General features: G+C 41.0%; 1 protein-coding gene across 1 annotated transcript in view; it reads left to right on the top strand.

The window, feature by feature from the left end:
- Window positions 1-622: 622 nt before the first annotated feature.
- PROM1 (prominin 1) overlaps window positions 623-12,770 on the top strand; it is a 159,242-nt gene continuing 147,094 nt past the window's right edge. The window contains exon 1 of the mRNA XM_036763550.1: window positions 623-986. Coding sequence (XP_036619445.1) covers window positions 764-986 — 223 coding nt within the window. The 5' untranslated portion in view covers window positions 623-763. The remainder of the gene's footprint in view (window positions 987-12,770) is intronic.

A 12,770-nucleotide genomic window follows, 5' to 3' on the forward strand; every position in this document is an offset into this window, starting at 1 on the left:
AGTCTAATAAGCCATGGCAGGGTGCAGCTTGACGTGGAGATGCCTGGGAATTGGCATGAAGGTCTGGTTCTGAGCAAGATGAGGCAAAAGCTTATCTCAGAGCAGACATCCCAGGGATGAGGTCCAAGGTTCTGGTGCTGGGGAGATCGGGACGTTACCTGGGGTACTATGATGGATAACATGCTGGACTTGGAGTCAGGAAAGCTTGGCTCCATTCCTGTATCTCACACTAGGTCTGCGTGACCCTGAAGTGACTCCTCTGTAAACTGAGGGTGCTGATAAAGGCACCTATTTCTAGGAATTATTTTTAAGGCTCCCCGGTCTTAGTAAATCACCTGACCAACATTAAAGCCTGTGGAAATGTAAGCTGTTGTTCTTAATGTTTACCTTACTGGAGTCTGATATGCATTCTCGTACTTTAGGTGGGAGTTTCTAATTGCAACCTCACCTTTTCCTGGAGTTGCCTGTGAGAGGGGAGGGTGTGAATGTTAAACTGGTTTGTTTTTTTTTATATCTTTGCCAGGGTTGGTGTCTCAGCTCACTCCTGGGAAAGACCTCCTCCATCAGTTCCGAGCAGATGCTCACTTAATCCTAGGGAGGAGGAGCAGCAGCCACCACAGAAGGCTGATGAACACACCTGCCCATGTCACTGGCCTGCTTCACAGAAACCCATCTCTGCCCTTGCCGGGAACGTTTCCCAGCCTCAGAAAAAGAAGCAACCCCCCGAAGACCTTCCCTCATGGTATCTGAATCTTGCTGAACTATGGCTTTTGTCCTCTGCTCACTGCTGTTGCTGGTGCTGCTTGGAGGTCCTATTTCAGAGGGGCAGTCTTTGCACAAGATAACTCCTGGAACTTTGGATCTGGGGTACTTACCTGCTGGAAACTATGAGACCAACCTGCATGTCGATTCTGGGCCAATTGAAATTTTGTTTAGAATTGTCCGAGCCTTCCTTTTTGTGGTGCAGCCCAATCCTTTCCCTGAAGGTAAGTGAGACCAAACAAGTCATTCCTCTTGTTTGATCTTTTTTTCAATCTTCTATATTGCCAGGAGTTTATAAGTGTTGATGGACAAAAGCAAGATGAGTAGTAACTCATTAAATATCTTAGTAATTTGACCACAAGGACATAGAGGAAAGAGTAGGATGTTAAAATCAGGATGATGGGTTGTTTTTTTTTTTTCAGGCTGTCTTGGCTTTTTGTTGGGGAATAAATTTATTGGGGGGGGGGTGCGGGAGGAGTGTAGACACTTAATGGATTTTCCTAAACAACTGAAGGATTTATTATTTCTGAAGGTGAGCTTAGTAATGTTACAGTGCTAGCAGTTAAACTTTAACTCCACGGGCCAAAAGTTAGACTTTGCTTATGGTAAGTGGAGTCCAGGCCAAGCTTGTTTAATCACTTGAGTGTTAAGTAGGATGCACAAACATGAGTTCTAAGAGTCTGGACTGTGGGGGAAGGGGTAGTCTGGTTAACTTGGGGTGTTTGCACCTAATTTATGCACATATTAGCTGTGCCATGTGGGCTGCATCTTTTTAATCCTATTAAAAATAGTTTGTGTTTATATTTATGAGATTATAAAATAAAAATGGCCCTTGGGAAGTATCTGTTAGATTAGGTGTGGAATTTGCATATAGTAGTATTTTACTTTCAGGTTAGCTATCTGTTTCCATTGAACTTAAAAGTTTCCTTGTAGTCATAGTGTGCTTTTTTTTTTTTTAAAAGCAGCTTTCACTTCATTTGTGGAATTGCCGTCATACTTGGATTATTTTGAGGGGTAGTCCTTGATGTATGCTTTGAAAGGCATTTTCATTAAATTAGCAGGAGTTTCCATTTCCAAAAGGTTATATAGTGTGGGTCTGCCACTTTTCATAGGAGGCACCTGTGTTTACACACATATGCACTTAGTAAACTTTTTGATGTTCTTTTTTTATGGAAAAGTTACAGGTTTTTTAATTGAAAGTCAATTTTTTTCCACTTTTAAATTACAAATGTTTCCACTACTTTGGCCAGGCAGTGGAAATATTTTTGGATTCAACAAACTTCAGTAATCATGTAATGCTGTGTCCAGAGCTCGAGGGGTAGGTAGTGTATGTGTTGGGGGGAAGGCAGGGGGTATATCTCACTGCTTCGAAGATGAGGTGAAGGTTGGTAACACTTGTTATTCAAGATTCAGAGTTCTAGGAAAAAGGATCACTTTGAACCCAGAGTCCATTTTTAATTGAAAAAAGTGGAGATTTTTTCAAACATTTATGTTACCACATTAATACTCAAATACAACACTAAGAAGAGGAAAAGGAAAACAAATTATGAATAAGTATAAAAGGAAAACAAATTATGAATAAGTTTAAAAGTATACGCATAATAATCATTATATGCTAACAAGTTATTTCTATGTAGTTTCTCGACAGTATTTTTTAAGTGTGAATATTGTAGATTAAGGAAATGTAGCCTCTGTGGTCTCTGTAGTCTGTATCCGTTTCTGGAGGGTAAAATGCAGATGTTGGGAATTTGCTAATGGAGAAAATGCATTTGCTTTATTTGACGTTTGTAGGGCTCCCCTCCTCCCCCAAGAATCAGTTCCTGTGTAGTATTCTTAGGCATATCATGTAATTAACTAATCCCATAATCTTTCTTTCCATATGTTGTTCCATTTTACTGTCTCTGTTTTTAATGGGAAGGCTACTTTGTAATTTGTTTTTTAAGCGTGTACTGGTTTTTTTAGTTTTCAGTGAATGTGCTAAAGCTAGAAGGCAGCTTTTGGCAGACCATAAAGCTTTAGATGAACTCTGGGGTGTATATCACTCAAGTCCTGCTGTTAATTAGGCTGGGGCTTCAGAAGAATTTCAATCTGAGTGTAATCTGTGAGCTTTGGCCTAGTTTGCTTCTTAATCTTTATCAATACTTTTGTCTTCCAGTTTCAAAGAAAGTGAGTCCCAAATGTTTTAGCAACAGACTAGAAGACTGAAGGAAAAAAAAATTTGCTTAGATTGTGTTGAATAACCTGTTATTGAAAGGATGCCCGCTTAATCAGCTTATTCCCTGATCCACATATATAAATGTGGTAGGATAGAGGTAGTTTACCTTCTGTAATCCTGTTGTACTAGGTTAATAAAGAGAAGGGTAGAATGGTGTATTCTGTAGAATGCTGGACTTCAGTTACTACCCTGCTCAATAAGCTTCTCTGGCTCACTTGTCTCCTGGATAAATACCCACTCTTTTATCTGGTATTTAAGCACATCTTGCTCCAACCTCTCTTTCCATACTATCACATTACTTCCTATGCTATTTCCAGCCAAACTGACCCTTATAACAATATTTTGTCCCTTGCCTTTGTATGCATCGGCTGTCCCCCATGCCCAGAATGCTTTCCTTCTTCTCCACCTCCCTTTAGGGCTCATCTTAAGTGCTACCTTCTAGTGAAGTCATTTCTGAACTACCCCCTCCCTGAATGTTTAGTCATTGTCTCACTTAAATCACATTATATTTGCTTTGTAAATATTTTATATTTACTTAATTGTATGCATGTTGTTCCCATCCCCCCAGAAAGTAAGCTCTGTGAGAGCTTTCATTTTTTTTTTTGACTTTGTATGCTCAGTGCCTAGCCTAGTGTCTGGGATGTAGGGGAATAAGGTAATTAGTCAGAAAGACACTAGTTCACATCTTGCCTTTTACTTAGTAGTTGGGTGATTATGAACAAGTCATTTAAGCTCTCTGAGCCTTCTCAGTTTCCTTTATCTCTAAAATGGAGATAATACCTGTAGTGCCTTTCTCCTGGGTTGCTATGAGGCTCAAATGAGATTAATAATAATAATAATAATAATAATGATAGCTAGCATTTATAGCATTGAAAGGTTTATAAATATCTCCCATTTTAATCATCAGAACAGCCCTAAGAAGTAGGTGCTGTTATTCCCATTTTGCATATGAGGAAACTGAGGCTGAGGTCAAATGACTTGTCTATAGTCAGGGAAGTGTAAGATTTCTTTTTTTTTTTTTTTTGGCAAGGCAGTTGGAGGTTAAGTGACTTGCCCAAGGTCACACAACTAGAAATATCTGAAGCCGGATTTGAATTCCTCCTTACTCAAGGTCCAGTGCAATACACACTGTGCAACCTAGCTATATATCACTTTGCAAACTTTAAAGCCCGTAGTTCAGTTATTTCCTTAGAAAAATTCCCTCGGATAGTAAATGGTTAAGTAATTTGTCCAGCCTCACAGGTGGGACTCTAGCTCTTCTGGCTTTGAGGCAGGTACTCTGTCCCTACGCTGCACTGGCAGCTTTCTGAGGCTTTAAAAAAAGTCAGAACAGCTACTGATCTGCATAGGTAGAGAGCATTTCTTCACTGGGAGTCTACATTGATCAACCCTCAACTTTAGTCTAAATAAAAAATAAGTCGGTGGCTAGAGCTGATATATATAGTTCTTTAAGCTTTTGTCAAATGCTTTACAAACATTTATCTCCCAGAATCACACAGATGGAGAATCGTTGGTCACCAAGTAGTCAAACTGTATGCCAAAAGCAATACTCACATTCTTGACCATTGGTCATAGGAGCCTTTGCTCAAAGCCATTCAGTGAATAGAAGAGATCCACCAGCTCCCAGAGCGACTCATGCCAATTTTTGGACAGTTCTAATTGTCAGAAAGTAGAAATAGGGAGGTGATAACTGCCCTGTACTCTGCCCTCATCAGACCTCATCTGGAGTATTGTGGTGATTTCTGTATGTATGGTTTATGAAAAACATTGATAAAATGCAGAGTATGCAGTTTGGGGCGGGGCAGGGGACCAGGTTACTTTATTCTGTTTTATGTGAGGATCCACTGAAGGAACAGAACACCTTTATAGCCTTTTGGAGGGAAGTCTCAGGGCCATGAGAGCTGGGTTCAAGTATTTGAAGGGCTGTCATGTGGAACAGGGATTAAATTTAAATTTTTCCAATTTGGCCCTCATTGAGGCCAGGGGTAGAACTTGGAGCAATAGATGGGATTTACAAAGGGGCAAATTTAAGCTTGATATTGGGAAAAACAACATGTCAAAAATTAGAGCTGCCCCAAAGTGGAATGAGCTCTCTCAAGAGCTGATGGCTTCCTCTTCCTTGGAGGTCTTCAGGCAGAGGCTGGATGACCACTTCTTTGGGTATGATATAATGGGGATTCCTTTCATGTTTGGTTTGGTTTGGACAACAAGATGGGCACTGAGTTCCCTTCCAACTCTCAAATTCCATGAAGTTTTCCCTGACATCCAGCCTAAAGTTGTCATTTTGCAATTTCCAGCCATTGTTCCTGGTTCAGCCCTCTGGGACCAAACAAAAGAAGCCTAACCAGGTCTCTCTTTTAAGCCCATTCTTTCTCCAGGTTAAACATCCCTCGTCCCTTCAGTTGACCTCCGTGTGACAGACTCAGGTCTATCCTGGATCCTTTCTGTCTTCCTAAACGGTAGTGCCCAGACCTGAACTATTAAAGATGTGATGTGGGCAAAGTGCAAAGGGATTATTGCCTCCTTATTTCTGAAAGTTACGCTTTTCTTAATGCAGCCCACACACTGTTGAATTATATTAGGCCTGTCCTCCATTAAAGCCCCCAGGTTTTTTTTTTCCCAGTAAACTGCTGTTTATAATCATGTGCCCTCCCTCCATGCTGTGCTTGTGAAACTGACATTTTGAACCTAAGTTAAAGACTTAACTGAGAGAAGAAATGATTTGCGACTTCACCTGAATGAATGAGAGTCCAGTCTACAGTACTGGCAGAATTCAGACTTTATATTCTAGGTATGCTGTCTCTTAATCCAGGGGCTTTTCCTAGAAGAGGATGTTACCTCCAGTAGGACAGTAAGTTACTGTGGAAATGGTGAATATTTATGGTAGTAACAGCCTGTACTGCACAAAACAATCTGGATAGTCATGCCATCGAATTGGGATGATGGTGAAGGATTCTTCATTATCTATGACCCCAAATATAGCCATATCCTTTTCTTTATCTCTTTGTCTATGTTCCTCCTCTGTTTCTACCTAATCTACTTATCCCACATATTTTATTTTATGCATTTAAAAACATTATAGTAGTCCATAGTTTCCATCAGACTTCAAGAGGGGACTGTGACACAAAAAAAGATGAAGAATTCCTGCCTGACAGGGCAAGATGATAAGTAGAGTTATTGCAATAAAATATGCCCCCTGAACTTCCCTTATTTCCAAAACTGCCAGTTCTTCTCCCTCCCTACAGCAGCTGTCTGTTGCAGGGACAGATGCAGTCTAAGTGAGGGGTTAGGAAGCAGCAGCTGCAAGAAGCCTACAATGATGGCAAGAGAAGCAAGACAACGAGGCTGGTGAGGCCAAGGGGGTGTTAGTGCAGGCATCTGGCTGGTACCTCCTTCTGTCCACCTCCCTCCAACAGCTGTGGGCCAGCTACAGATGTAGGCTGAGGGAGAAGCCCAGGGCAGCCAGACCAGGTAGTGCAGTGGATAGAATGCTGGGCCCAGAATTAGGAAGGTGAGTTCCACTTCAGCCTAACGATAACTTACTAGTTCTGTGTCTCTGGGCAAAACACTTAACCTCTTTCTGTCTTAGTTTCCTCAACTGTGGGATGGGGATAATAATAGCACCCATCTCCCAGGGTTGGTATGAGGATCAAATGAGGTAATATTTGTAAAGCTCTTAGCAAAGTGTCTGGCACATAGTTGTTGTTGTATTCATCCTTCGTTTTCGAAGAGGAACATGATATCAGGAAAATGATGACATGACTCGCAGTTGACTTTGAATTGAGTGAGGAAGGGCTGCTGACGCATAGTAATTGCTATAGAAACGATAGCTAGAATGGCAGCGATGATGAGGATGAAGGTGATGGTAGCAGAAAATAGAAGGTGGAAAATCAGAGGGAGGCAGATTTCAGTGTCTCAGTTCCACAGACTCCTCACCATTTTGTTTTTTGGAGAAAAAGAGTAGAATACTGAAGCTTCATCTACTAAACAGCTTTCAGTCCTCTCTGTGGGCTGTGAATCATTGGTCTGAACCCTCTAAGACCTTTCTCTATCATTCTGGCTAAATGTGGCTGTCAAACTAGTCGGTGCTGTGGCCCACCTGGAGCTCTTGTTGAATAAATGGGGCTGTGGATGCATATGAAGTGGCCTGGCAGATCTCTAATGTGACCTCTCATGCTGCTAGTTATCTGGAGCCCGCATGTAAAGATAGACTGGGTCATACCCTTTAGAGGCTGCTCAGAAAACAACTCTCCCATTGCAACTAGCTGGGGACCATTTAGAGAAAGAGTTAGATCTGTTAAATAACAGCACCCTTAACAGCTCAGGTTTCTCAGGACCCCAGTTCCAAGAAAAGGCAAGAGAAAAATGGTCCTCCCAAAAAATCTCTATAGAAGAGTTTGGACTGTGCAGACCCTAAGTACATCCAAATCTGTTAGAAGTTTTCCTGTAATTGAAGACTTGGTGCATGATGTCCAAAGAGGGAGAGAGGTAGATGGGGGAGGGTAGAGAAAGGGAAGGAAGGAGAGAGAATGTTTAATTAGCATTTAATGAACTCTAAGTAATGGAGTTAGAAATACTAACCTCACAAAACAGTCTCTACCCTCAAAGAGTTTACGTTCTAATGGAGAAAGTCTCCACTAAAGGGGAGGTGACTTTGGGAAGATGGCAAGCATCACTCTTAAGTGATTTGGGGGTCTGGTTATGGTCAAGATAAGGTGAAAGAAAATTCACCTATCAGAGCCCTAGTCCATGGGTGGGTGGAGGTGGGGGCAAAGATAAGGATGGTGGCCAGAGTGGGCCAAGCACTGTGTCTGACACTGACAGGTGCTCTGTGAATGCTTATTGACTGATCCATATTGCTTTCCTCAAATTCGAAAGGTTAGTTATATAATAAGCCTGCTTGACTTTTATCATCATGAATCCCTTTAAATAATTATTCAGCCTATTTATATTTTCTATCTCATCATTCCATCTTTTATTTGGGGAGGGAGGGGGGAAGGATGCAGTTAAGCTTAAGAAATGGAGCTGTGATTATTCTTCACTGGAGTATGGAAGCTCAAAAGAGGAAAATGTGAGATAAATTATTTAAAGGCCCTTAATAAATGCGCGCACACACACACACACACACACACACACACACACTTTGTAGTGGAGTGAGAAGAGAGTCTGAGGATCTGATTTTGTACTCTGTCTATGCTACTTATTAGAGATATGACCTTGGGAAAGTCACTTAGCCTCCATAATCCTAAAGATGAATTCAATCTCTAAGGTTATTTCAAGATACATAAACCCTGCCATCCTACGTTTTAGAATGCAGATTCCTTGTTAACCATGGTAGACCTCCCTTACCTCTCTAACCCCCTACCATGTAATTCCCATGTGAATGTCTTCTGATATGACTTACTGCAACTTCTAATGCCAAACACAACAAGATTCCTCTCTCTTTCTCTACCTCAGCCAATCAATGAGTGTTCACTGCTAGCAGCTTTTGTCAGCCATGTCTTATTTTTCTCTTTGGGAGGAAAAAAAAAACCCTCAATGGTGTTTCTGAGCATCAGATTGGGACTTCTCTACAGGGATTCTGAATCATGCCCTCTCATGCTTTCAACAAAAATGAGAGAGGAATTTCCCCAAAGACACTGCTGGTAACTTTTCCTTCATAAATACTGTGGACAGGGAAAATGTCTATATTTCAGTCTGATTTTATAGCTCAATAAATGCGATAACTGCCCTGTAGTAGTCTCACAGGAGATCACTTGCTCACCTCACTTATTCTGTTGAGCTGCAAAAGTCCAACATAGATAAATGTGAAGATCTGCTGTGATTATTAAGGATGGGCCTATGTGGATATTAAACCACAGGCCACTTCTTCATATAGTCTATTTGGTGTTTTATAAACTGGCGAGACAAAATGGGCTACTCTCAATGAAGCCATTTGTAACCAGTCTTGTCTTACACAACTGAATTATTCACATAATTCAGGGATGAAGTCTTTTATTTTGTCGGACCTAGCCAGGTAATAGGTTTGTTTAGCTTGATTGCCATTTGGATCGCCTTTATATTAGCTGGATTCCTGTTTTAGTTATTTACTACGCCACCATTCTGCCAGGCTTGAAGTCTTGGGAGTTATTTTTGATTCGTCTCTCTTGAACCAGTCACCAAATCCTATCAACTCTCGCTTCCAAAAAATGCCTCTTTGTACCTGTTCCGCATGATCTATACTCATTAGGGAACGACCAACCTGGTACTTTGGATTTTTGCCGCATGGGTGTAGAATTACTTAATTCAAACTGAAGTTAGTTTAACCTTGAGAAGGTGATTTAAGAAGGTCATGTCTTTAAGTGTTTGAAGGGCTACCATGGACAAGAGGGGCCTGAGAAGGGAGGGTACAACTAGGAGGATTTTATGGAAACTGAACCAGACAAGTTAGGTTTGATTTCAAAAAGCTTCCTAACAATTGGCATTCCATCCCTGAGTGGAATGGGATGCTTTGGGAAATAGTGGATTCCCATTGGAAGCCTTCAGGATTCTTTTTTGGATAGGATGGGGCTAAATGGCCTTGGTATTTCAACCCTTGGAAAATTCTGTAATTTATTTGTGGGATTATGGAATAGCTAGAGGGTAGAATGGATAATTAGTCATTTGAAATTGTAAAAATACTTAAATTTTGCCTTCTTTGAAAAAATCAATGCACAATAGTAAAATTCATTTCTTTTTAAGTATAATAGCTAACATTTATATAGTGCTAACTACCTGCCAAGCACTTTACCAATATTTTCTTATTTGATCCACACAGCAACCCTGAGAGGTAGGTAAGATATTTCTGCAGTTGGACATCCTTGTTTAAACCTCAAGTATGGAAACTCCTGCCTATGTAGACTGTAAGCTTCTTGAGGGCTGGGACTGTTTCTCTTTGTATCTATCTATACTACAGAGAGTATAGATTGTATCTATACTTTGTATAGATACTTCTCTTTGTATCTATACACTATAGTACAGTGCCTGGAATATAGTAAACATTTTAAAAGACTTGTTATGATTGGCTGCCTGAAATTTAGGGTCCTGGACTTGTCTAGGGTCACATCACTTTATGTGTCAAAAATGGGACGTAAGGGACCCCTGCGCCTTTCCATATACTCCCTAGCTGTATCCTTAGGACTCATGGATCTTTCCCATCCATTCCTGTAAATGAACTATCTTTTATTTATTATTTCATCTAGTTAGATGTGGGCCCCTTCAAAGCAACGACTGTCTAACTTGTTCTGTTCATGTCCCAGAACATAAGGGCTTAATAAATGTTTTTTCAGTTCTTTTGATCGTTCCTTTACTTGGAGACCAGCTTTCTATCTACTGCACCAGGCTAGGAAACCCTGAGAGAGACTGAGTAACAGTAAACATGACTCCAGAAAAGGGCTTGTAAATCCTGTTCCTATCTCTGGCTTGTGGGCATTTGAATATTATGCTCTTTTGAACAAGTCTTATCTATCTTACACCTGCTTCCCTAGGGCAAACTGTATGCATGCAGGCATTAGGGAAGGGCACAGGGTTCTGTTCTTTGTGCCTCGTGGATCATCTGAAACTCCTGGGGGTTCCTCGCTGATTAGCAAAAGAATGATGGACTATTGTGAAGGCAGTCCAGGCTTGGGCTAACTGGCCTGTAGGCTGACAGCCTCCCCTGGGAGGCAGGGATCTAGCCTTCTGCATTATGTATAAGCCTCTGGTATATTGGGTAGAACACTGGTGTTGTCTTTGGGAGACTTGTACTGTGATTATAGCTTAGGTCACTTGGAGACATAGCTTCCTCATCTTTGAGATTGGAGAAAACCATGGTTTCACCACCTCTCCTCTGGTGATTATGAGGAAAGTGCTATAGAAAGGATTGCTTCCTGTAAATAAATATGAGGTGCTTTTGTTGGCTTGATTTTTATATTTGTTTATTAATCCCGGCTACCTAGGAAGCTGTATTATAGGTGAGCCATATGAATAAGGGGTGGTGTAGATGGTTGCCCATCTTCCATGGACAGGCATGTGCTTTCCTAAAGAGGCCATCCATCCTGCTTCTGGCAGCTTTGTCATGAAATTTGTGTGGGATGAAAGACCTTCACCAATCAAAAAAAATTAATTTTTAATAAGGAGCCATCTCAGGGTGGGAACAGAAATAAAATTTTATTCAATTCTCGCGAGAATAGGGCATCCTCTGCCAGAAAGGATCTAGCAAGAGAAGCCAAGTACAAGGGACAAAGCACCAATAATTATACCAATTCCTGCCCACCTCTGACCCTTCTCATCATTGGCTGGGAGGTGGACTTACAATCTGAGCACGGAAAAACTAGACAAAGAACTGGGAAATCAAGGCACAGAAACTCCAGTTCCCTTAGTTAATGATTACAACTGAGGTGATATCTATAAATCTAAAGAAGGAGAATAGGATAAAGGGAGGGGGGACCCTCTCCATTCTTCTACAGTACTTTTACAGTAAAGGAAAGCAGGTCACAGTGACCCTATTTCCCGAATAGATATATATATATATATATATATATATATATATGTATATTTATACATGTATTCCCTGGGAAGTCTTCACATTTTATTTTCTCACTACCTCACACAAAATTGTTGTGCTGATGGGGATAGGATCCCAAAGACATGGTCTTTTGGGGGTTCAGATCCCATCCCCATCAGTGCCACCTTGGGCAGATGGTTTATGGTCTGTTTCTTGGCTACCTCATCTGTAAAATGGAAATTGTAATACTATACAACTGGGTGATAGGGTGGATAGAGAGCTTGGACCTGGACATGAGTTCAAAACCAGCCTCAGATGTTTAGTAGCTATATATCTTTATTAAGTCCTTTGATGTCTGCCTCAGTTTCCTTGTCTGTAAAATGGAGATAACAACATGATAACAACACCTGCCTCTCTAGGATTGTTTTGAGGACAAAACGATATGTTCACAAAGTGTTTCATAAATCCAGCAGCCGGGTAGAGCAGTGGATAGAGTGCTGAACTTGTAGTCAGGAAGAGGCCATTTGAAATCCTTTTTCATTCAGTTACTTAGCTGGATGACCTCAAGTAAGTTACTTAACCTCTCTGACTCAGTTTCCTTATTTGTAAAACTTGCATCATAATCACACCTACAGGAGATTGTTTGGACTTGATGAGAAATTTTTAAGTGCTTGGACAACCTTAAAGGGCCATTTAAATGCTATTGTTTCTTTTATTATTTTAATCCTACTTACCTTGCCCTGGAGTTAGAAGGCTCTGTTGAGAAAATGAGCATGACAACAGTTGGGAGAGCAAGGTACAGATGCCCAGGGCTATTTTTGTTAAATAAAACAATCATAATTTATGGGCTTATTGCCTTAGTTGGGAAAGACCTTTGAGGTCATCTAGTATGAGGTTAAGTCGCTTGTCCTGGGTCGCACAGTGAGCAGCACAGCTAGGATTCCTCAGCTGAGATCTCCCGCCCCTAAATCCAAAAAGTGAGGCCCCTTTTGAATGGGACCTGGCATGAATATCTTGATGGCCTCTTCTCTGCCACAGGCCTGCACTACCACAGATTTCAGGAAAAGCATAGGGTTGCCATTGCGCACTCTCCTGGTTGTCACGTGACCTGCAGCAACCAACCATCTTCAGTCTGTCTCTAGTCTAACCTCTCTTCGGGCAGAAGTTTGTAAGTTGTGCAGGTCTGCTCTAGAATTTTGGTTCTCTCTGCTCTAGAATTTTGGTTCTCTCTTCTACTGTATATGAAAGGGATATGGACCTATTATTGTGGGCTGGTTAGAGAAAACCTAA

The sequence above is a fragment of the Trichosurus vulpecula genome, chromosome 6, assembly GCF_011100635.1.
Source record: "Trichosurus vulpecula isolate mTriVul1 chromosome 6, mTriVul1.pri, whole genome shotgun sequence".
Lineage (NCBI taxonomy): Eukaryota > Metazoa > Chordata > Mammalia > Diprotodontia > Phalangeridae > Trichosurus > Trichosurus vulpecula.